At 43.5% G+C, this 17,204-nt stretch overlaps 1 protein-coding gene across 4 annotated transcripts in view; it reads left to right on the top strand.

Annotated features, from left to right (window-relative positions):
- Positions 1 to 17,204, top strand: part of LOC106898850 (arylsulfatase D-like) — a 27,980-nt gene extending 10,776 nt beyond the window's left edge. For all 4 annotated transcript variants that reach the window (XM_014960369.1, XM_014960370.1, XM_014960368.1 and 1 more), the window contains 5 exons: positions 802 to 938; positions 2,786 to 2,920; positions 5,815 to 5,977; positions 6,936 to 7,057; positions 14,088 to 17,204. In XM_014960369.1, coding sequence (XP_014815855.1) covers positions 802 to 938; positions 2,786 to 2,920; positions 5,815 to 5,977; positions 6,936 to 7,057; positions 14,088 to 14,458 — 928 coding nt within the window. In that variant the 3' untranslated portion in view covers positions 14,459 to 17,204. The remainder of the gene's footprint in view (positions 1 to 801; positions 939 to 2,785; positions 2,921 to 5,814; positions 5,978 to 6,935; positions 7,058 to 14,087) is intronic.

Below are 17,204 nucleotides of genomic sequence, written 5' to 3'. Positions count from 1 at the left end.
CGCTGAGCTTTCTGCCAGTAGAAACAGAAAAATGATCTTAGCTTGGTGAATGAACTGTCAGAGAAAGAGTCATATGAAGCTAATATTTTACAAACAGGAGGGTGATAATGAGTTCCGTCTTGTTTTGTTTTCCAAAGGTGTTCTTCATTTACAGTGCTATTAGTAACCTCAACTGGAAATGAACAAACCACTAAGTCTCTAAAAGTATTGTTTTAGCAAGTCTGGGCATATCCTTGAATAAGATTATACTATTTCTGTCAGAATGTAGGGGTTGTTTCTTTGGGCTTTTTTAAGGAAAACTGGAGGTAAAACAAATCCCTTCTGTAAAAATATAGATAAACTCAGGTTCCTTAGATATGCTCCCTGGCCTGATGTTAAAGGGATATGGTTCCTCTGCAGGTGCAGCGTCATATCTGCCTCCTCCATGAGGATGTCTCAGATGCTCAGTAACAGTCATGTTTAAGTTTAAGCAAACGAGTCCTATTCTCCTTGCCTCTGAGAGTGTGTTAGTCTTTTGGCTATGAACTTTCCTTGTTATTTATTTAATGTTCTACACATGTCTAAAGAAAGGGCCCTTACTACTTTGGTCTTCATACAAAACCAAGATCTTTGAGTGGTGTTTTAATACCCTCTGTATCCCAAAACCTCAAAAATGCAAAGATGTCAAACCCAAAAATTTTTGGTTTAGGCCACAATAATAACTTTTCTTGAGATATTCACTATAATATCACTGTTACATTTTGGGTTGAGTGGCAGTTTGCAGAGAAATAACTACTTTTTTATTTTTTATTTTTTTTTCAGAAACAAGCATAGACCATTCCTTCTCTTTGTTTCCCTCTTACATGTTCACACCCCCCTCATTACCACAGAGAAGTTTCAGGGAAGAAGCAGGCATGGCCCATATGGAGATAATGTAGAGGAGATGGACTGGATGGTAGGTAAGTGGTCTTCTTGAAGAAAATCCTTCCTTTATTTGAATGTGGAAAAGAAATTGAAGGAGCGGTCGCAGAACTCCCTTTTTGTATATAAAATCAGTGAACTTGCCTTGGATACACAGTTAGGTCCAGAGACTGCTATTTTATTTCCACGCCTCTTGTTTTTCTTTCTTAAGATGAAAGTTCAAACTTTTCTTGTGAGGATTTGTTCTTTCTCTCTTTTTTAATTGATACACTTCTGTGGTGCAGTGTTAATCGCAGTCAAATAATAAAATATGTGCTTGATGATGTTGTTAATCAAAATGTATGACATTTCTCCAGCTCTGTCTGGTCCCAGAAGATGTAAGTGGTGCTAATGCTTAATATGACATTATGCAGTGGTTGTTTTGTGTACTTGTTCATTTTTATCAAAGACTAATCCTTGGAGCAGAAACCAGAACTCCCTCCTGGCCAAAAGGCCAAATTAAAAACTATGGAGTTTCACTTAATAAATTGTGTGAAGTCAGTACGTTGTGAAGACTCACTAAGGTCTAAATCTAGGCTCTGAGTGCCAAATAGTTTTTTAACCCTTAAATTAGGATTTAAATTAGGTTTTTAAGCCTTAGTCATTCCTTTCTGCTTCAATGGCAGGGAGGGAGATAGCTACGCTTTCTATTTAGTCAAAAATGAAGACCCTATTGACAAAGTATTCACCTCCTGTCCAGGCCAAGATTCAGTTTCTGAACCTTTGCTTCCTCTAGTAACCACGTTTACAGAATTGCATTTTGAGAGGAGCCTGATTGCTTCTGATGGCAGGCTTGAGAACTCCTGCCAGATCCAGATGAACCAGAGGACTGTGTCATGCTCTTCTTCCAAATTTTTGGCACCAGTCACCTTCAGGCACAGACTACACAAGCAGGGCTGCATAGCACAAACCTGACGGTGCAAGGAACATGCCTTGTATAGGCCAAACAGGATGGCAGCTAGAGAGGGCAGAAGCCTCCAGGGCTGGGCAGCTAAGTAAGAGATATGAGAGCTAATTCAGAACCAATATGCCTAGACTCAATCTAAACTTTTCTTGGGGGAAGGTGTCTATTTTTAGGTAAGATCAATAATAAGTAGTTTGACTAAGGATACACAAAAGGTCTGTAAAGGAGAAGAGATTGAGCAAAAGTGCCTATCACTGGCTTATGCTTTTTCCTTGCATACTTCATTTTTTGCTGCTGCTTTTCTAGCTATGGAAGCTGTTCTTGGTGAATATATTTGATTCAGGAGGTGATGAGAACAAGCAAAGACATAGCACATTCTGTATAAACATTTGGTGCTATCAATACTGAAAACATTCCTTATGAAGTTAGGTTTGAATTACAGTCTATGAAGTTTTTACCACTGACATCGGAAGATGATTTTTGTTGATAGTATGCAGCCTGATCTCAGAGTCCCTGTTCAGTTCCCTTGAGACACAGCAGTTTTCTATTATTAGAAATCTAGGCAGGAATATTATTTAAGCTTTTCAAGATGCTTGAGGCTACACAATGGAGACAATCCTTGACTCGGTGAATTTAAAGCATAAAGCTGACAGAGTATTCCGACTAGCTTGAATAAAAGGATCGTTCATTTAAATTATTTTCCAGTTGGTTTTATTTTTTATTTTCCCATTTTTATAGAAACCGCAAACAAATTTTGGACACATTGAGCAGCTTTCTGATGGGCTTTTATTATTTTTGTAATGCATGATTACTCTTTGCATTGCTTGTGATAGTTCATAACAGAACTCATTCAAGTAAATGGAAAGACTGAATTTTGAGTCAAAACCTAAAAAAATTGACTGCATCTCTGGACATAATTATGATGTTTTGGTTTGTTTATAGGCAGACTTCTGGATAGCATTGATAAAGAAGGCTTGAAGAATGCCACATTCATTTATTTTGCATCTGATCATGGAGGATCCTTAGAGGCTCACAGAGGAAATGCTCAGCTGGGTGGATGGAATGGGATCTATAAAGGTAAAATGTTGGTAGTGTGTCTGTGCGTAAGACTTCCTCCTAAAAAGAAAATGATAGAATGAAATACATCTAGACAGACTGCATTTACTAAGATATATGCCAGCATGATAATCTTGGATTGTAGGACTGGAGAAAATACAGGGCACTAGCTATTCTTCTTTCACCCTCCAGACAGGATCATTTTCACCAAAGTCACTTCTGACAACCGTTAGCAGTATTCTTAAAAAGCTTCAGTGACTTCCCAGATAATCCCATTTTCACTGTCTGTGGTACTGGAGCTTTTTTCCCTGCTGCCTGCCTTTGATTTCCTTGCTGCAGTTTAAGCAACACATCTTGCCCTATTCACCAATCTACAAAGAAGAGATTCTCCCTTCCCTCCTTGCAACAGCCTGTTGTTGCAGGGTCATAGCGTATTTCAATGCTGTTACATTCCCCCTTGTTCATCCTTTCTTTAGACTCCAGTGCACTTGCACCCCCTTCTGGTTCCATGTTGCCTTTAAATATTGTAAGCGTGCTATCTAGTCCATAACCCAAAGCATTACTCGAAAATGTTGTAATATCATGGAATATCTCAAGTGGGAAGGGACCCATAAGGCTAATCAAGTGTAAGCCCCTGCTCCTCATAGGACTACCTAAAACTAACCCATATAACTAAGGTTCCAGATGCTCTTTGAGCTCTGACAGTCTGGGTGCCATGACCACTTCCCTGGCGAGTCTGTTCTAGTGGCCAACCCCCATCTTCCTGAAGAACCTTTTACTAATGTCCAATCTGAACTTCCCCCGATGCAGATCCAGAACACGCTCTTTGGAGTCTCACTTGAAACATCCTTTTGTTTTTCACAGTAGACAATTATCTATGTCAACACTGGCATATACCATGATGACTATTTTCTTAGTACAGTTTTCCAGTTTTTCATCTATCATATAGATGTTTCATCTAGACTCTCTTTCTATGACTGGCTTGCAAGACAGTGTCAAAAGTTCTACAGAAATGAAGATCTATGGTATCTCTTGCATGTGTTCCCTTCAGACTGCGAAGCCTCGAAAAGCCACTGTGGCAGCTTGGGCAGCTTGGCATTTATCGTATAATGAAGCCTGAAAACTGCTCCCATCCCATTAATTCCCTACAGGAGAAGATTTGAGTGCTTTGATCTTGCTTAACTTCTGGATACGAAGTTTCCCTCCAAGTAACAGAGGCAAAAAGGCCAAGGGGCTCACTTGAATAGCACCGAACCTAGGGAATTCACTTATTCTGGCCTAAGATAAGTATATTAGTAGCAGAACAATCCAAAGAGGAAAGATGAATTAGACAGAAATTTCAGTATGAGAGGACAATGATGAAATCATAAGAGAAGACAAGAGGAGGTATAATATCAGTTTACATAGTAATAACAGAAAAGCTTCCCATTTATGTCCACATACAGCAGAACAACCTGGTGAAACTCAGCAACTCAAAAAAGGTTAAAAAATTTAGTTTCATTCACAAATATCTGTAGAACTCCCTGCTGCTATTGCTAACAGGATATTAAAAACAAGGTAGATAAGAAACACATTTGAATAATGAGAACAGCCACTAGTGAATAACGAAGCATGAGATACCGTTATCTTACACAGCACAAAGATTATTGCACAAGCAGCTGGACTTTCCCTGTTTATAATCCATCAAGCCACCCTGTCACCCTTTAAAACCAAGCTCTGGGAACCTTGCCTCTCAGCTGTACTATGAACTCACCTCCTCCATAGCAAAGTCCGGCATAATTTAGCAAAGCCAGAGGCTAGAATAAACTACCTATCGGCTGCTGATTTATTAGCTGATCTAATTAGCTAGCTTCAAGTTTTGTCTGCCAGTTTTCCTACAACACTTCCCAGCAATGACTTGTAATTTCTGCCCTTGATAGGAGGAATAACAGAGCAGAGGTCATATAGGTACTTGAGCTCCAATATTTTGCAATTTTTGTTTTCTAACTGGACTCTCAACTTAGAGTTCTGGCTTTACACCACGTTGTTTCATTAATATCCCCATCCTTGACATCTGTAGTTCACATCTGTATTTAGTTCATGGTTCTCACTTTTAAATACTACTCAAAACAATGAATATTTTGACTTGCAAGAGAGCCAATGCATGGAGGAGAGAATTTAGAACACTAGAGGAATGCAAGAGAAACCACGTTAAGAAAGACTCTGTATTATCTCAACAACTTCAAAAGAAATGTAGGTAGAAAGTCTTCATCATTGCAGCATATTCGGAGCACTCCCCTGTTTATTGCATGACTTCTGTGCTCTTCCATTTGGGACTGCCTCAGAGCATCCCTGTGACTGTAAACTCCTGGAGGATGATCAAACATTATCCTGATCCTCCTCACTGTTCTCCAAGACCGCAAATATAAATAATATTCCTGCTGCCTCTGATTGTGAACTGTCTCACAACGAAGCTTCCCCTGTGTTAATCCCCCTTCCTCAGGGGCTGCAACCTCTATTCCATTGACACCAAGTCAGATTTTGCTTTTTATTAATAACAGGCTTTTTTCTTGGGCACGTTATTAGGGACTGTGGAGATTATTGTCAGACGTGACGTTCAATTAAAATTATGGGTCAGAATGTCAGAGAGCGGAGTTGTTCCTCTTCTGCCAAAAATACTGCTTCCCAGTGGATTGCGATATGTGCCATCCAAGAAAGCAGTGTAAAATAAAGAGATCAGTAATACTTATTTTTGAAGAATGAAATTTGCACTGTAGTCATTCTACTGTGTTCCGAGATTTAGTGTGTTTTAATTAAAGTTATTTGAATATTCTGGAAGTTTTAAAACCTGTTATTATACATGCATAATAAACATCTAATATCTTTCATTCTTTTAACTTTTTTCCGTACTTCTCTCTCCCCAACTCCCCCAACAGGTGGAAAAGGAATGGGAGGCTGGGAAGGAGGGATCCGTGTCCCAGGAATAGTTAGATGGCCAGGAGTGTTGCCTGCAGGGGCAGTTATCCACGAACTGACAAGCCTTATGGACATCTTCCCAACAGTGGTTCACCTGGCTGGAGGAGAAGTGCCTCAGGACAGGTACAAAGCTGGCTTCATAAACCATACTTGCTCCTCTCTCCCGTTTTAGATAGAAGCTGACTGTGTATGTCGTGCATCCGAACAGTCACAGGCTGGAGCTATAGGAGCAAATAGCGCACGGCTCCCAGCACGGGTGAAGTAGCTTCCTCAACAGCAAACAATTTGTAGTATTTAGACTGGAGATTAGGAGAGGGTTCTTCACTGTGGGGGTGGTGGAGCACTGGAACAGGTTGCCCAGGGAGGTGGTTGAGGCCCCATCCCTGGAGATATTCAAGGAGAGGCTCGACAAGGCCCTGGGCAACCTGGTCTAGTTGGGGGTGTCCCTGCTGACTGCAGGGAGGTCAGACTAGATGACCTTTGGAGGTCCCTTCTGGTGTGGGCAACTCTATGATTCTATGATTCTCTCTGTGTTAGACTCCTCTGAAGAGCGCGACAAAGCGTGGGTGGCTAAGCCATTTGAGCAAAAAGCATAAAGTGCTGGTGGTGTGTAACTAAACCAACTATTAGTCAATTAAGTAAGTGGGGTTTTGGGGCGCTTTTTTGGGTTTGTTGGGGTTGGGGTTTTGGTTTGTTTTTTATTTTTGTTTTGATGAAGCCTCAAGCTCACAGAGCTATCAGTGACTTCCGTTTCAGGGAGCAATATTGCAAGGTGTGAGCCACGCCTTCACTATGGTTATCACTTACTCGCAGGAGAATTAAAGTAATGGTAACTTGTCTCCCCAGGCAGGATGTGTGAACTAACTGTAATTGCAAAAACTGCTAGTAATTGCTAATCACTGGTCTCCACCCATCCACACAATTAAAAATCTCAGGGCTCATTAGCTAAACAGCATCTTGGTTTAGAAATGGCACTTGAAATCCTAATGCTGCGTGCATGGAGAGTGAGTACTGCTCGCGCTCCAGCTGCAGACAGACTATAATTCCTGAGCACTCTGGTGACTCCTGTCCTCCCCATCAGGGCAATCGACGGACGCACCTTGCTGCCACTGCTGCGGGGGACAGCTCAGCGCTCCGGGCACGAGTTCATGTTTCACTACTGCGGCGCATTTCTGCATGCGGTGCGGTGGCATCAAAAGGACAGTGAGTATAAACATCCTCCTCCTGCAGATAAGAGATGAGGTAATGACCTCTAGCTGCCAGCAGAGTATTGTAAAAACACACCTGTGTGTATCTGGAGTGAGTTTATTGCCCCAAACTCTCAGTTCTTCTGCAAGGTGAGGAAAAGCTTTGTTGTTAGCTGTCCTGCCTTGCCTGAGCTGAAGGGATTTGCTTCCTGGGTAGCATAGCTTCAAAAACCATCTTTTTGTTGTAGCGTTTCTATCAATTTTGCTGCAAAAGCATTCAGGATCAGCTTTAGTGCAAGATCGAAGAAAAAGGAACTGTACACATAAGGTCTTTATCTTAAGTGGTAGGTTTTTTGCTTTCAATAGCCCTCTCTTATTTGTTTCACTTTTTTTTCAGCTGTGGCATTAGACAATGCAGCTGAAATGCTTTCCTGAGCACTCAATATTTGCTGATGTCACCCTCCATTACATCGTTAAAGAGAACAGGTCAGTGACTGGTAGCTGTGTCTTTATTCCTTCTCAGAATGGAGGGTGGCATTTGCACAACCAGGTGCCTGGATCTGAGCTTGTTGTTTTATAGTCATTGGAGAGACCCAGATGTGTACAGGGTGTGATTGACCTCCTGATTAGCTGAGCTGGGTCACTCATGCCTGTTTCTCTCCACCAAGTAGAAAGGGAGTTGACACTGACCGTATCTGATAGGATATAAAAACCACCTTTATATTAACTTAAAGTTAGTTGAGAGGAATTGCACCTTCTGTGACTGGATGATGTGACAGTAACTGATGACGTGCCAGTAGGCTGATGAATTCATGGGGATACTGTACTTGGGTTTTTTCATTCCACACAGCTGGAGAAATGCAGAAGCTGATGGAGTAGGCTGTGCCTACTCACAGAATCACCATGGTTGGAAGGGACCTCTGAGATCAAGTCCAACCTTAAAAAAAACAAAAAAAAACAACAACAAAACCAAAACAAAAACCACAACACCCCACCACATCACACCCACCCACAAACCAATAATCTTGGGCACTAGAGCATGCCCTGAAGAGCCATGTCTACATGTTTCTTAAATACCTCCAGGGATGGTGACTCCACCACCTCCCTGGGCAGGCTGTTCCAGTGCCTGACCCCTCTCTCAGTAAAGTAATTCTTCCTAATATCTAATCTAAACCTCCCCTGCCACAATTTGAGACCATTTCCTCTGGTACTATCATGATTCGCTTGGGAGAAGAGGCCACCACCCACCTCCCTACAGCCTCCTTTCAGGTAGTTGTAGAGGGCAATGAGGTCCCCCCTCAGCCTCCTCTTCTCCAAACTAAACATGCCCAGTTCCCTCAGCCTCTCCTCATATGACTTGTTCTCTAGACCCCTCACTGGCTTGGTGGCTCTCCTCTGGACCCCCTCCAGCACTTCAATGTCCTTCCTGTAGTGAGGCATCCAGAAGTGAACACAGTACTCTACTCATCATCCCATCCTTTAGAAACTGAAATAAGCCCTTCGATTTTTGTTTTATTTGTGAAGTGAGAGAAGAATTACAGAGTTCTTGAGAGTTTCCCATTAGATAACAGCTACAAAAGCTAGGGCATTCCACCTTCAGCAGCTGTTCACATTCAGCTGATATGTTTGTGAGGAGCTGGCTGTTTGAAGAGCACTTGGAGGGCTGACCATGGGGTGAGATAACCTTAGGCAGTCCAGCAGGAAATTCTTCTTAGATCAGTGTTAGCTGAGTGATCTTTCTCATGTCCATTTAATTTCCTTTATGATACTTTCAGTTATGATGACAGTATCAAGTATTGATAGTATCAAGCCAAGAACCTACTTGTTCAGTGAACATTTGAAGACTATAAAACTTACTTGTACTTGCAAATATTTCAAAATTGATTTCTCCTCTCCCCTAGATATACACACACACACGAGACTGTCAGGATAATGGCTGAGAACCCTGCTATCTGTCTTGTTGATGTGAACAAGTACATACCAGAGTTGCAACATCAAGCATTTAGTCATGCTGCCAATTTCACCTTGATGTCAGTGCCCTTATCATCACACCACATTTGACAGAAGCATGGCTTCCGGGCAGGAACTGACAGGAAACATGGAGGAAAAGGGACTAAGGACTAAATATGAGGATATGATGCCAGGTACTGTGGTGGAATTTTATTTTTAGGTTCTTGATCCCAAAGATAAATCTAGGTACTTTGTTCAAGGAAAACTGTGTAAGCTATACAAGCTGTACAGTACTTGAGGAGCTAATCCCTTCAGGGTGAGATCCAGAGCAGCCCCTGTGCTGCTGGAGGAGCTGTGTGGTAGAAAATGCTAAGTACAAGGGCATTTCACAAACACAGTTCTTCCATGGAGTGCAGCACCCTCAAGCCTTCTAAGGAAGGTTGGGGAATTTTTGTTGTTGTTGTTACTTTTTGTTTTTTCTCTTGGGAATCCTCATTCTTTATTTTCTCTGGAGGGAAGATGCTGATAACATTTTTGTCCAAGAACTAGGTAAGAGATTGTTTCTTTTTTTTTTTTTCTTTAAAAAGGAAAGAAAGAAACGGAAAAGAGTGCTTCAACTGCCCATCTTCTGTCTTGTAGCTGAGGGGTGGGACCTTCACAGCCCCAGTTGGGCAGAACTGCTGCAGAGCTGGTGCTTGGCCCAGCCACAAGCAGGTGGGGCTGGTCTGGGGTGGGGGTTTGGATGACCTGATGCCACCATGGCAACGAAAGCAGGTGATCCCAGGAAGGGAACCACACGATGGCTGAGCAGCAAAGTTGCTCAAGGCCATACACGTTGGCAGTCAGGGAGGTGGTTGAGGCCCCATCCCTGGAGGTGTTCAAAAGACAGGTTGATGTAGTGCTGGGAGGTATGGTTTAGTGATGGTGATGCTTCTTGTTTGTTGTGCGGCTGTCTATTTTTGACAGTTAGGTTGACAGTTGGACAAGATGATCTTTGAGGTCCCTTCCAACCTAGAAGATTCTGTGATTCTGTGATTCTCAACTACTTACTTATCTATGGCGACCAGGACCCAATTCTTTCCTCTGTTTGGGCACTGTCAAAATCGATCACCTCTAATTGATGTGTGTAAATCATCACTCTGCATCTTTACTCTTCCTGTGGAAATTTGGCCTCCGCAGTAATTACAAATCAAGACCAGCTGAAGCAACGCTTTGAGCACCCAGGTTTGGTTAGGGGTTATCTCCCTCCGTTGCTGTCACAGTGGCTTTTTCATTAAGTACATTAATAGAATTAAGATATTTAAAATATTGGGGGAAAAAACCAAAACTGTAGAGGAGGGGCCGGTGTGCGCCTTTCCTGCCGAGCGCAGCAGCGCGTAGGCCAGCCCTTGGAGAGCAAGGCCTCAGCGTGGAACCAGGCGTGGTACTTGAGGCGAGCTCCGGGGCCCTGCCCGGCCGCCCTGCCCTCAGCCGGCAAGCGGAGGCGCCGCCAGGGGGCAGCGCAGCACCGCAGCCGCCACCGCCGGCGCGCGGGGCGGAGAGGTGAGTCACCGCTTGGCATCTCTCTCTCCTCTCCCGCATCCGACAGGCCGCAGACCGGGCCAGCTCAATGAGCACCCAGCTTTCAGAGCTACCCTTAGAGACCACAGAATCATGGAATGGTTTGGGTTGGAAGGGGCCTTAAAGATCATCGAGTTCCAACCCCCCTGCCATGGGCAGGGACACCTCCCACTAGAGCAGGTTTCTCAAAGTCCCATCCAGCCTGGCCTTGAACACCTCCAGGGATGGGGCATCCACAGCTTCTCTGGGTAACCTGTCCCAGTGTCTCACCACCCTCACAGGAAATAATTCCTTCCTAATATCTAATCTGAATCTCCCCTCTTTCAGTTTAAAACCATTACCCCTTATCCTATGGCTCCAGTCCCTGGCAAATAGTCCTTTCCCAGCTCTCCTGTAGGCCCCCTTTTAGGTACTGGAAGGCTGCTGTAAGGACTACCAGCTCTCTCAGCCTGTCCCCATAGGAGAGGTGCTCCATCCCTCTGATCAGCTTCAGGTGTGAGAGATCAGTTCACACTTCCCTAGTGAAAAGCTAAATGCATACTCATTTGACTAATTGCTTTTCTGGTTAAAGAACTGCTGTTGTCCTCACCCAGCTTTCACCTCTTCTTTTCCCAGGGTATGTAAGCAGAGGCATGCTTTTGAAGCAAACTCTTTCGAGTGTACCCCTTCCCTGTGCTTTAGGCTTGGAGATCGTAACTTTAGCTTAGATGAAACTGTAAAATAGGCCCCAGGATCATAGAATGGTAGGGCTTGGAAGGGACCTTTGGAGATCATCTGGTCCAAACCCCATATTAAAGCAGGTTTACCTCGAACAGGTTGGACAGGAACGTGTTCAGAGAGGTTTTTTTCCAGAGAAGGAGACTCTACAACCTCTCCAGGCAGCCTGTTCCAGTGCTCTGTCATCCTTAAGGTAAAGTAGTTCCTCCTGTTGACATGGAATTTCCCATGTTCCAGCTTGTGCCTGTTCACCAGGCTCAGCCTGACCCCATCCTCTTGACACCCTCCCTTCAGATATTTATAAGCACTGATGAGCTTCCCCCCTCAGTCTTCTCCAGTCAAAACAGTCCCAGGTCTTTCAGCCTTTCCTCATAAGAGAGGTGCTCCAGTCCCTTGATCATCTTTGTAGCTCTCTGCTGAATAATACCTAATATGTTCTAATCACTAAAAGATGTTGTGTAGACAGGACCAGACAAGAGCTAGCCCCCAGTAGAACACCCCCAGACAACCACACCACCTGTAACACAGATACAATATGAAGATGCAAGGTGTATTTTGTGTTCCTGTGAAGCCACACTCACACCCCGATCTCCTATGCATGCCTTTCTACGGTTTTCCCCCATTGGACCACAACTGCTCATGGCAAGGGGGTTGAAAACAATGGGATGTCCTGCCTGTGAAAGACTAGCTAATTAAATATTACTGCAGGGTTCAACTTTCAGCCAAGCCAGAAATTGTGATTGTTAGCTCCAACTGCCATTACTTCTGTCTGGGTTGACATTTTTAGAGTCTATTTTAGCTCATTTACAAGTATATCATGTTCATATTACATATTTATTGTCTGTTTACTTCTATCTATTGGACAAGCTAGATAGGAAGCCATTGTGTCTTGATGTCACCCAGGCAGGACTCGTCAATTAAGCTGAAGCCAGAAGAATCCTTTGTCTGTCTGTTAAAGAGTCCTTTCCTCTACCACAGCACAATAAGGCTTATTAGTGACAGTTCATTTCTTTCTGCTCGTTAAATTGATTGATTGTTACCAGATGGGTTTGAGAGATGTTTGGATTGAAGGAGCAGGTTTGGTTTCCCTTGGACATATTATATTAACATGTTGCCCTAAAATTCACACACATCCTTCAAATTCTGTCAGAGCTGCTTCAATAGCAAATTGCATATCCCTCTTTGCCTCTTGGAGATGACTGAAACCCCTGCTGCTTCTATCAGTTCTGATTTCTACCATCTTTTTTTCTCCTGTTACCCTGCTGTAACCCAGCTGTCTACTCAGCTCACCCACACAGGTTAATTACAATCAGCCTCACTGTATCCTTCTGAATTAACTAACAAGGAGCTGGCTCTCTCCCACTGGGCAACTCCAGTAATTATTTGCAGCTGGAAGAAGTGAGCATTAAAATTTTGCCGAATTGGAACAATTCTCCTCAGACACTGCACACTCACTTCTCTGAACTGCCCTACAGTGTATAAGCTGTGGGGAGCGAAGCACAGGCCTAAGGAATACCTGTCCCTAGGAAGCCATCAGGAAGTAAGCCGGTTTCTTTTAAGAAATAGACCTTCTGCATCGCTTCTCTCACAATTTTAGAAATAGAGATATCTAGAATCTGTAACATTTCTAGCTGTACTATGCCAAAGCACTTCAGAACCATTGAGACGTCATCGCTCCACAGAAGTGCTTAGCAGGATGTGGAAAGCGTGGAGTGGAAATAAATAGGTACATAGCCAGCCAGCCAACCAGCCAGCAACTACAGATTTTAAGCTAAAATGTTGTCTGAACCTTAATATGCTATTTCCCCCCCTCACCTTCTATGAAGCTTTTAAATTTCATTTATTAACAAATTAAGTTCTAGCAGTAGTGGCACAACAGAGACAGAAGAATAAAGCTGCAGACTCCCAGACATGAAGAACAGCTCCAGGGACAACAGAAGGACAGACAGTTAAGCAGATTCCATTGAACCAAAAAGAAAATGCCATGTAGGGACAATGCAGTTGTCACCTATTTGTGCTCAATGCATTACACAAGTGGCTCCAAGGGTTGAATGTCCCCTTTCTTTTTCGCTCCCTTTTTCAGACATAGTACCTAATTGCTGTCTTCTTGCTGGGCACGTCCTTGCCTTCAAGTTCAGCCTAATGCTTTCCAAACATGGGGTGAGGAATAGGGGAAAAAGGAGGGAGAAGGAAGGAAAATCTCCTCGAGCTGCATTCAGATTTAGTCCCAGTCATTTGTCATTTCTTCTTTACAAGTTACAGACCTGCACTTACCCAGGGGTCAGTACTAGAGCCTGATCAAGTACCTGCTCTGAAGCTGCAAACTCATTGTCTTCATCATGTTAACGTGAAAACTAGACTGCAGGTTTTACTGTTTTCATGGCCTGCAATTACCACCCTACTTGAAAGTGTGCTGGAACGTGAGCATGGACATGAGCTGTGATCAGTTTCTGGCCAGGTGCTCTTCTTGGCTCAGACATACAGAGCCAACACAAGAACCATCTACCAATATCTGCACCCAGAAATTGGGGGCTACATTCTCCATTTTTTCCCTCCCCAAGAGGCACATAGAGTCTTAAAGGGCCACAAGAAAGTGGCAGAGACTCCCCTGCACCCAAAATAATCAGACTTAACCATCCCCATAGTCTATATGGCCCTGCACATACCACAGCCAAGGTATGCCCAAGAGCCACAAAAATCATTCCAAACCTTTGAATCTAGGAACAACAAAGCAGACCACTTAAAACATGAACCAACCTTTCAGCGACCTCCCCTGACTCCTAGTGCCATTAAGGTGTTCAAATGTGCTTCTTTGACAGGTGGCACTGTATGGAAAGCTCATTATACTACTCCAGTATTCCAACCAGAAGCTTCTGGGGCCTGTTTTGGAAGAGGAATTTGCCCATGTTTCGGGGACGGGGTAACCCATCATGACCCTCCACTGCTGTTTGATCTCTTGAAAGATCCTTCTGAGACAAATCCACTATCAGCCGACACCGAGCCCTTGTTCGACGTGGTAACAAGGAGAATAGGAGAAGCTGTAGAAGAGCATCGCAGGACGCTGACTCCAGTCCCACAGCAGCTGTCTCCTTACAATAATCTGTGGAAGCCGTGGCTGCAGCCGTGCTGTGGCACATTCCCCTTCTGTTGGTGTGATGAAGAAAACAACAAAGCAGACAGCATACTTTAATACCAGAATCAAAGTACACTTAGCTTAAAAAAAGCTGATCGTTTTCATATTCATATGGCTACAGTCATACAGATATGGGTCAAATTACACTGAAGTAACTGAAAGGGACATTGGTGATTCATTTTATTCAACCTTTTCTCTTACTCACAGAAATTCAATAAGCCTGCAGCTTAAAAAAAATTTAAAAATGCTCCAAACATTCCACCTATGGGTCAACTGTATGGCCTGTCCCTCAAGAGCATAAACAAGTGAAACCAAATTTCCTTCCTTACTGATTTTCAATTCAAGTAAATTATGAATGGTAAGAGAGCAATCTTTAATTGCAGCTGTTTGTTCAGGTAAGATGCTTGTTAAGGCAACAGGACTGAGCCCAGGAGGGAATCTCTATTCAGGTCTTCTCTTTTTAATGAGAAAACTGTCCTGTGTTTAAAAGCACAATTGCACATTTAATTTGGAAACATACCAAAACAAATTGGCCTCTAAGAAATAAACACCTACTAATTACAGTCATTTTTTTGCCTAATTTGTAGATTCATTTATCATGTAAGGATTCCCAGGAAAAAACTGAACTGACAAATATGCTATAGAATTTAGGTAGCAAAAGTTATTATCTCAAATTCAGCAGCAAAGTATTCTGAAATGCTAAACCACAGCAATTGCTGCTGAGATACATTTTCCATGGGGTTAAGTCATCTCAGTTGCAAGAGCATTGAAAATCATCACCCAGCTGCCTTGACAAGATAGGTCACAAATTTCACGATCTGTGAGACCAGTTCATAAGCTGCATGTCCCACTTGAGTGATAATGCTCCGCATTTCAGAAGAGTGCTATTAAGCCCCATGAAAAACCTGCTTTGTTTTGTGAGACAGCATTTTGTTTTCAGTAGGTGGTGTTAAAAAATTTCACTGTGCACACTAATCACTTCAGTGTCCAGGTCATATTCTCCAAGCCAAACAAGTGTCAGCACTCTGTACAGTCATTAGGCATGGGGAAGGAATTAAAATATCTAATCCTCTCTTGCTGCCTTCAGGTTAAATAAATTCATCTCTCAATATATAATCCTAACCATGCTCTTGCAGGGTTTTTGAGTCAAATCCGATTTTAAAGTGGAGGTTCCTGCATTTTCTGCTCCAAAAAAAAAAAGTAGATTGTGTGCCAGAGACTCAGATTCAAATTTCTAAGCCTTCCTGAGCACTGTATACTCACTCCCACCACACAGCTAAATGTCACCAAGATTTAAAAGCACCAAGGGACAGTAAGAGCAGCACAGCAGGTGCTTCAGGTGACTTGTTTCCTTAAAGCGAGCCACCTCTCAGAGCCACACCAGCGGAGCTCTGTTCAGTACCAGGGTTGTCCGTGTATCATTTTTTGCCTTTTAAAGGTGGGAGGAGGTAAGGCAGCCCCTGGCAACTGAGAATCCCGGAGCAGAGCACTGCTCTCTCAGCTATTCAGCCACAACAGCAGGTCCCAGCCCTTTCACCAGCCTCAGGACAAAAGAGTGTGTGTGTCTGGACTGTGCACCTTTTGCAGTGTTCTCAGGAAAGCTCATGACCTACACCCCCGAGGTGGCGTGTCACTGCTGTAGTAAATTGCTGTTATTTTGCCCCAGACATCACAGGTTGTGACCATGATGCAGCACCAAACGTAAGTCTCCATAAAGCTGATCGGGCATTCCTTCAGTTTATTTCCCTGTTTTACCTTTCCTCTTAAAGGTCACCAAGCAAGCTATGTGGAAATGATTCCACATAAATGAAAGGACTAATCTGACAGTGAATTGACAGGACACATCAATGTCAGACTTGACAGAAGTATCTAAAAATACATTTGTTCTTCCTGCTTGATAGCATTTAAGTCCACATCAGCATCGCTAAGAATTTGTCGGAAGATTTGACATTTTTCTGTGGCTGACCGGGACTGAAAGCAGAGCAGCTGCATTTCGCTGGATTCATGCGGAAAGAAAACACCATAAAAGACCAGGCATTTTAAAGCCATTTTGGCCAATTCAGAGATGGAGGAGAAATCTTATTGCTCAGTGGGAAACGAAGCCAAAAGCTGTTCTCTAGAGTGAAGCCAGTCAGTTCAGCAACATCCATATTGTCAGTTTAGCATGAGGATAAGCTTTTACCAGTTCAGCTCACTGGCCTCGCCAACCCGCCCGCCCCATTTATGCACAAGAACATGCCCAGTCACAGATGAGGCCACAATTAGAGCATTTACCAGGGGATGGGAAGGCGTTTGAGCCCCCACACAGCATGCAAGCGTAGGTCCAAGCTCCTCTTGACAGGCTGGGAAGCCCAGTAGCTCAGCAAAACCCCTGAACTCCACCTCCAAGAACAGTTTGAACGCTTTCAGCCCAAGTTTAAAGCCAGGCTAAGAGCTGGCATCGTGAGCAGAGTGCATTTGGTTTGGCTTATGCCACATCCACCACGCAAACCTGCCCTTGGCCTTACAGGAAAAACATCACCCCACATAACAGTAAACTTGAAAGTTTTGTCAAACACCTCACTCCTCTGAAAGGTAAATTTGCTAAACTCCATCTAGAGTCAGACACTAAGGACTCACGCGAATACATGTGTTGCCTTCCTAACATTCAAATGTAGATAATGTCATCTTGGTTGGCATCTGTGGAAAGCCAGAGGGGCTTTCAGGCAGGAGGTGGGGGGAAACAGGCCTGGCAACAGAGAACAAGTGGCTTTTGTCAAATCACTGTTAGAGACCTCAACCAGGCACGGGGAAATATAGGGGC

Source organism: Calidris pugnax, unplaced genomic scaffold (genome assembly GCF_001431845.1).
Source record: "Calidris pugnax isolate Ruff unplaced genomic scaffold, ASM143184v1 scaffold188, whole genome shotgun sequence".
Classification (NCBI taxonomy): domain Eukaryota; kingdom Metazoa; phylum Chordata; class Aves; order Charadriiformes; family Scolopacidae; genus Calidris; species Calidris pugnax.
Note: the sequence above shows the minus strand (reverse complement) of the source record. Positions and strands in the feature narration are given on the sequence as shown.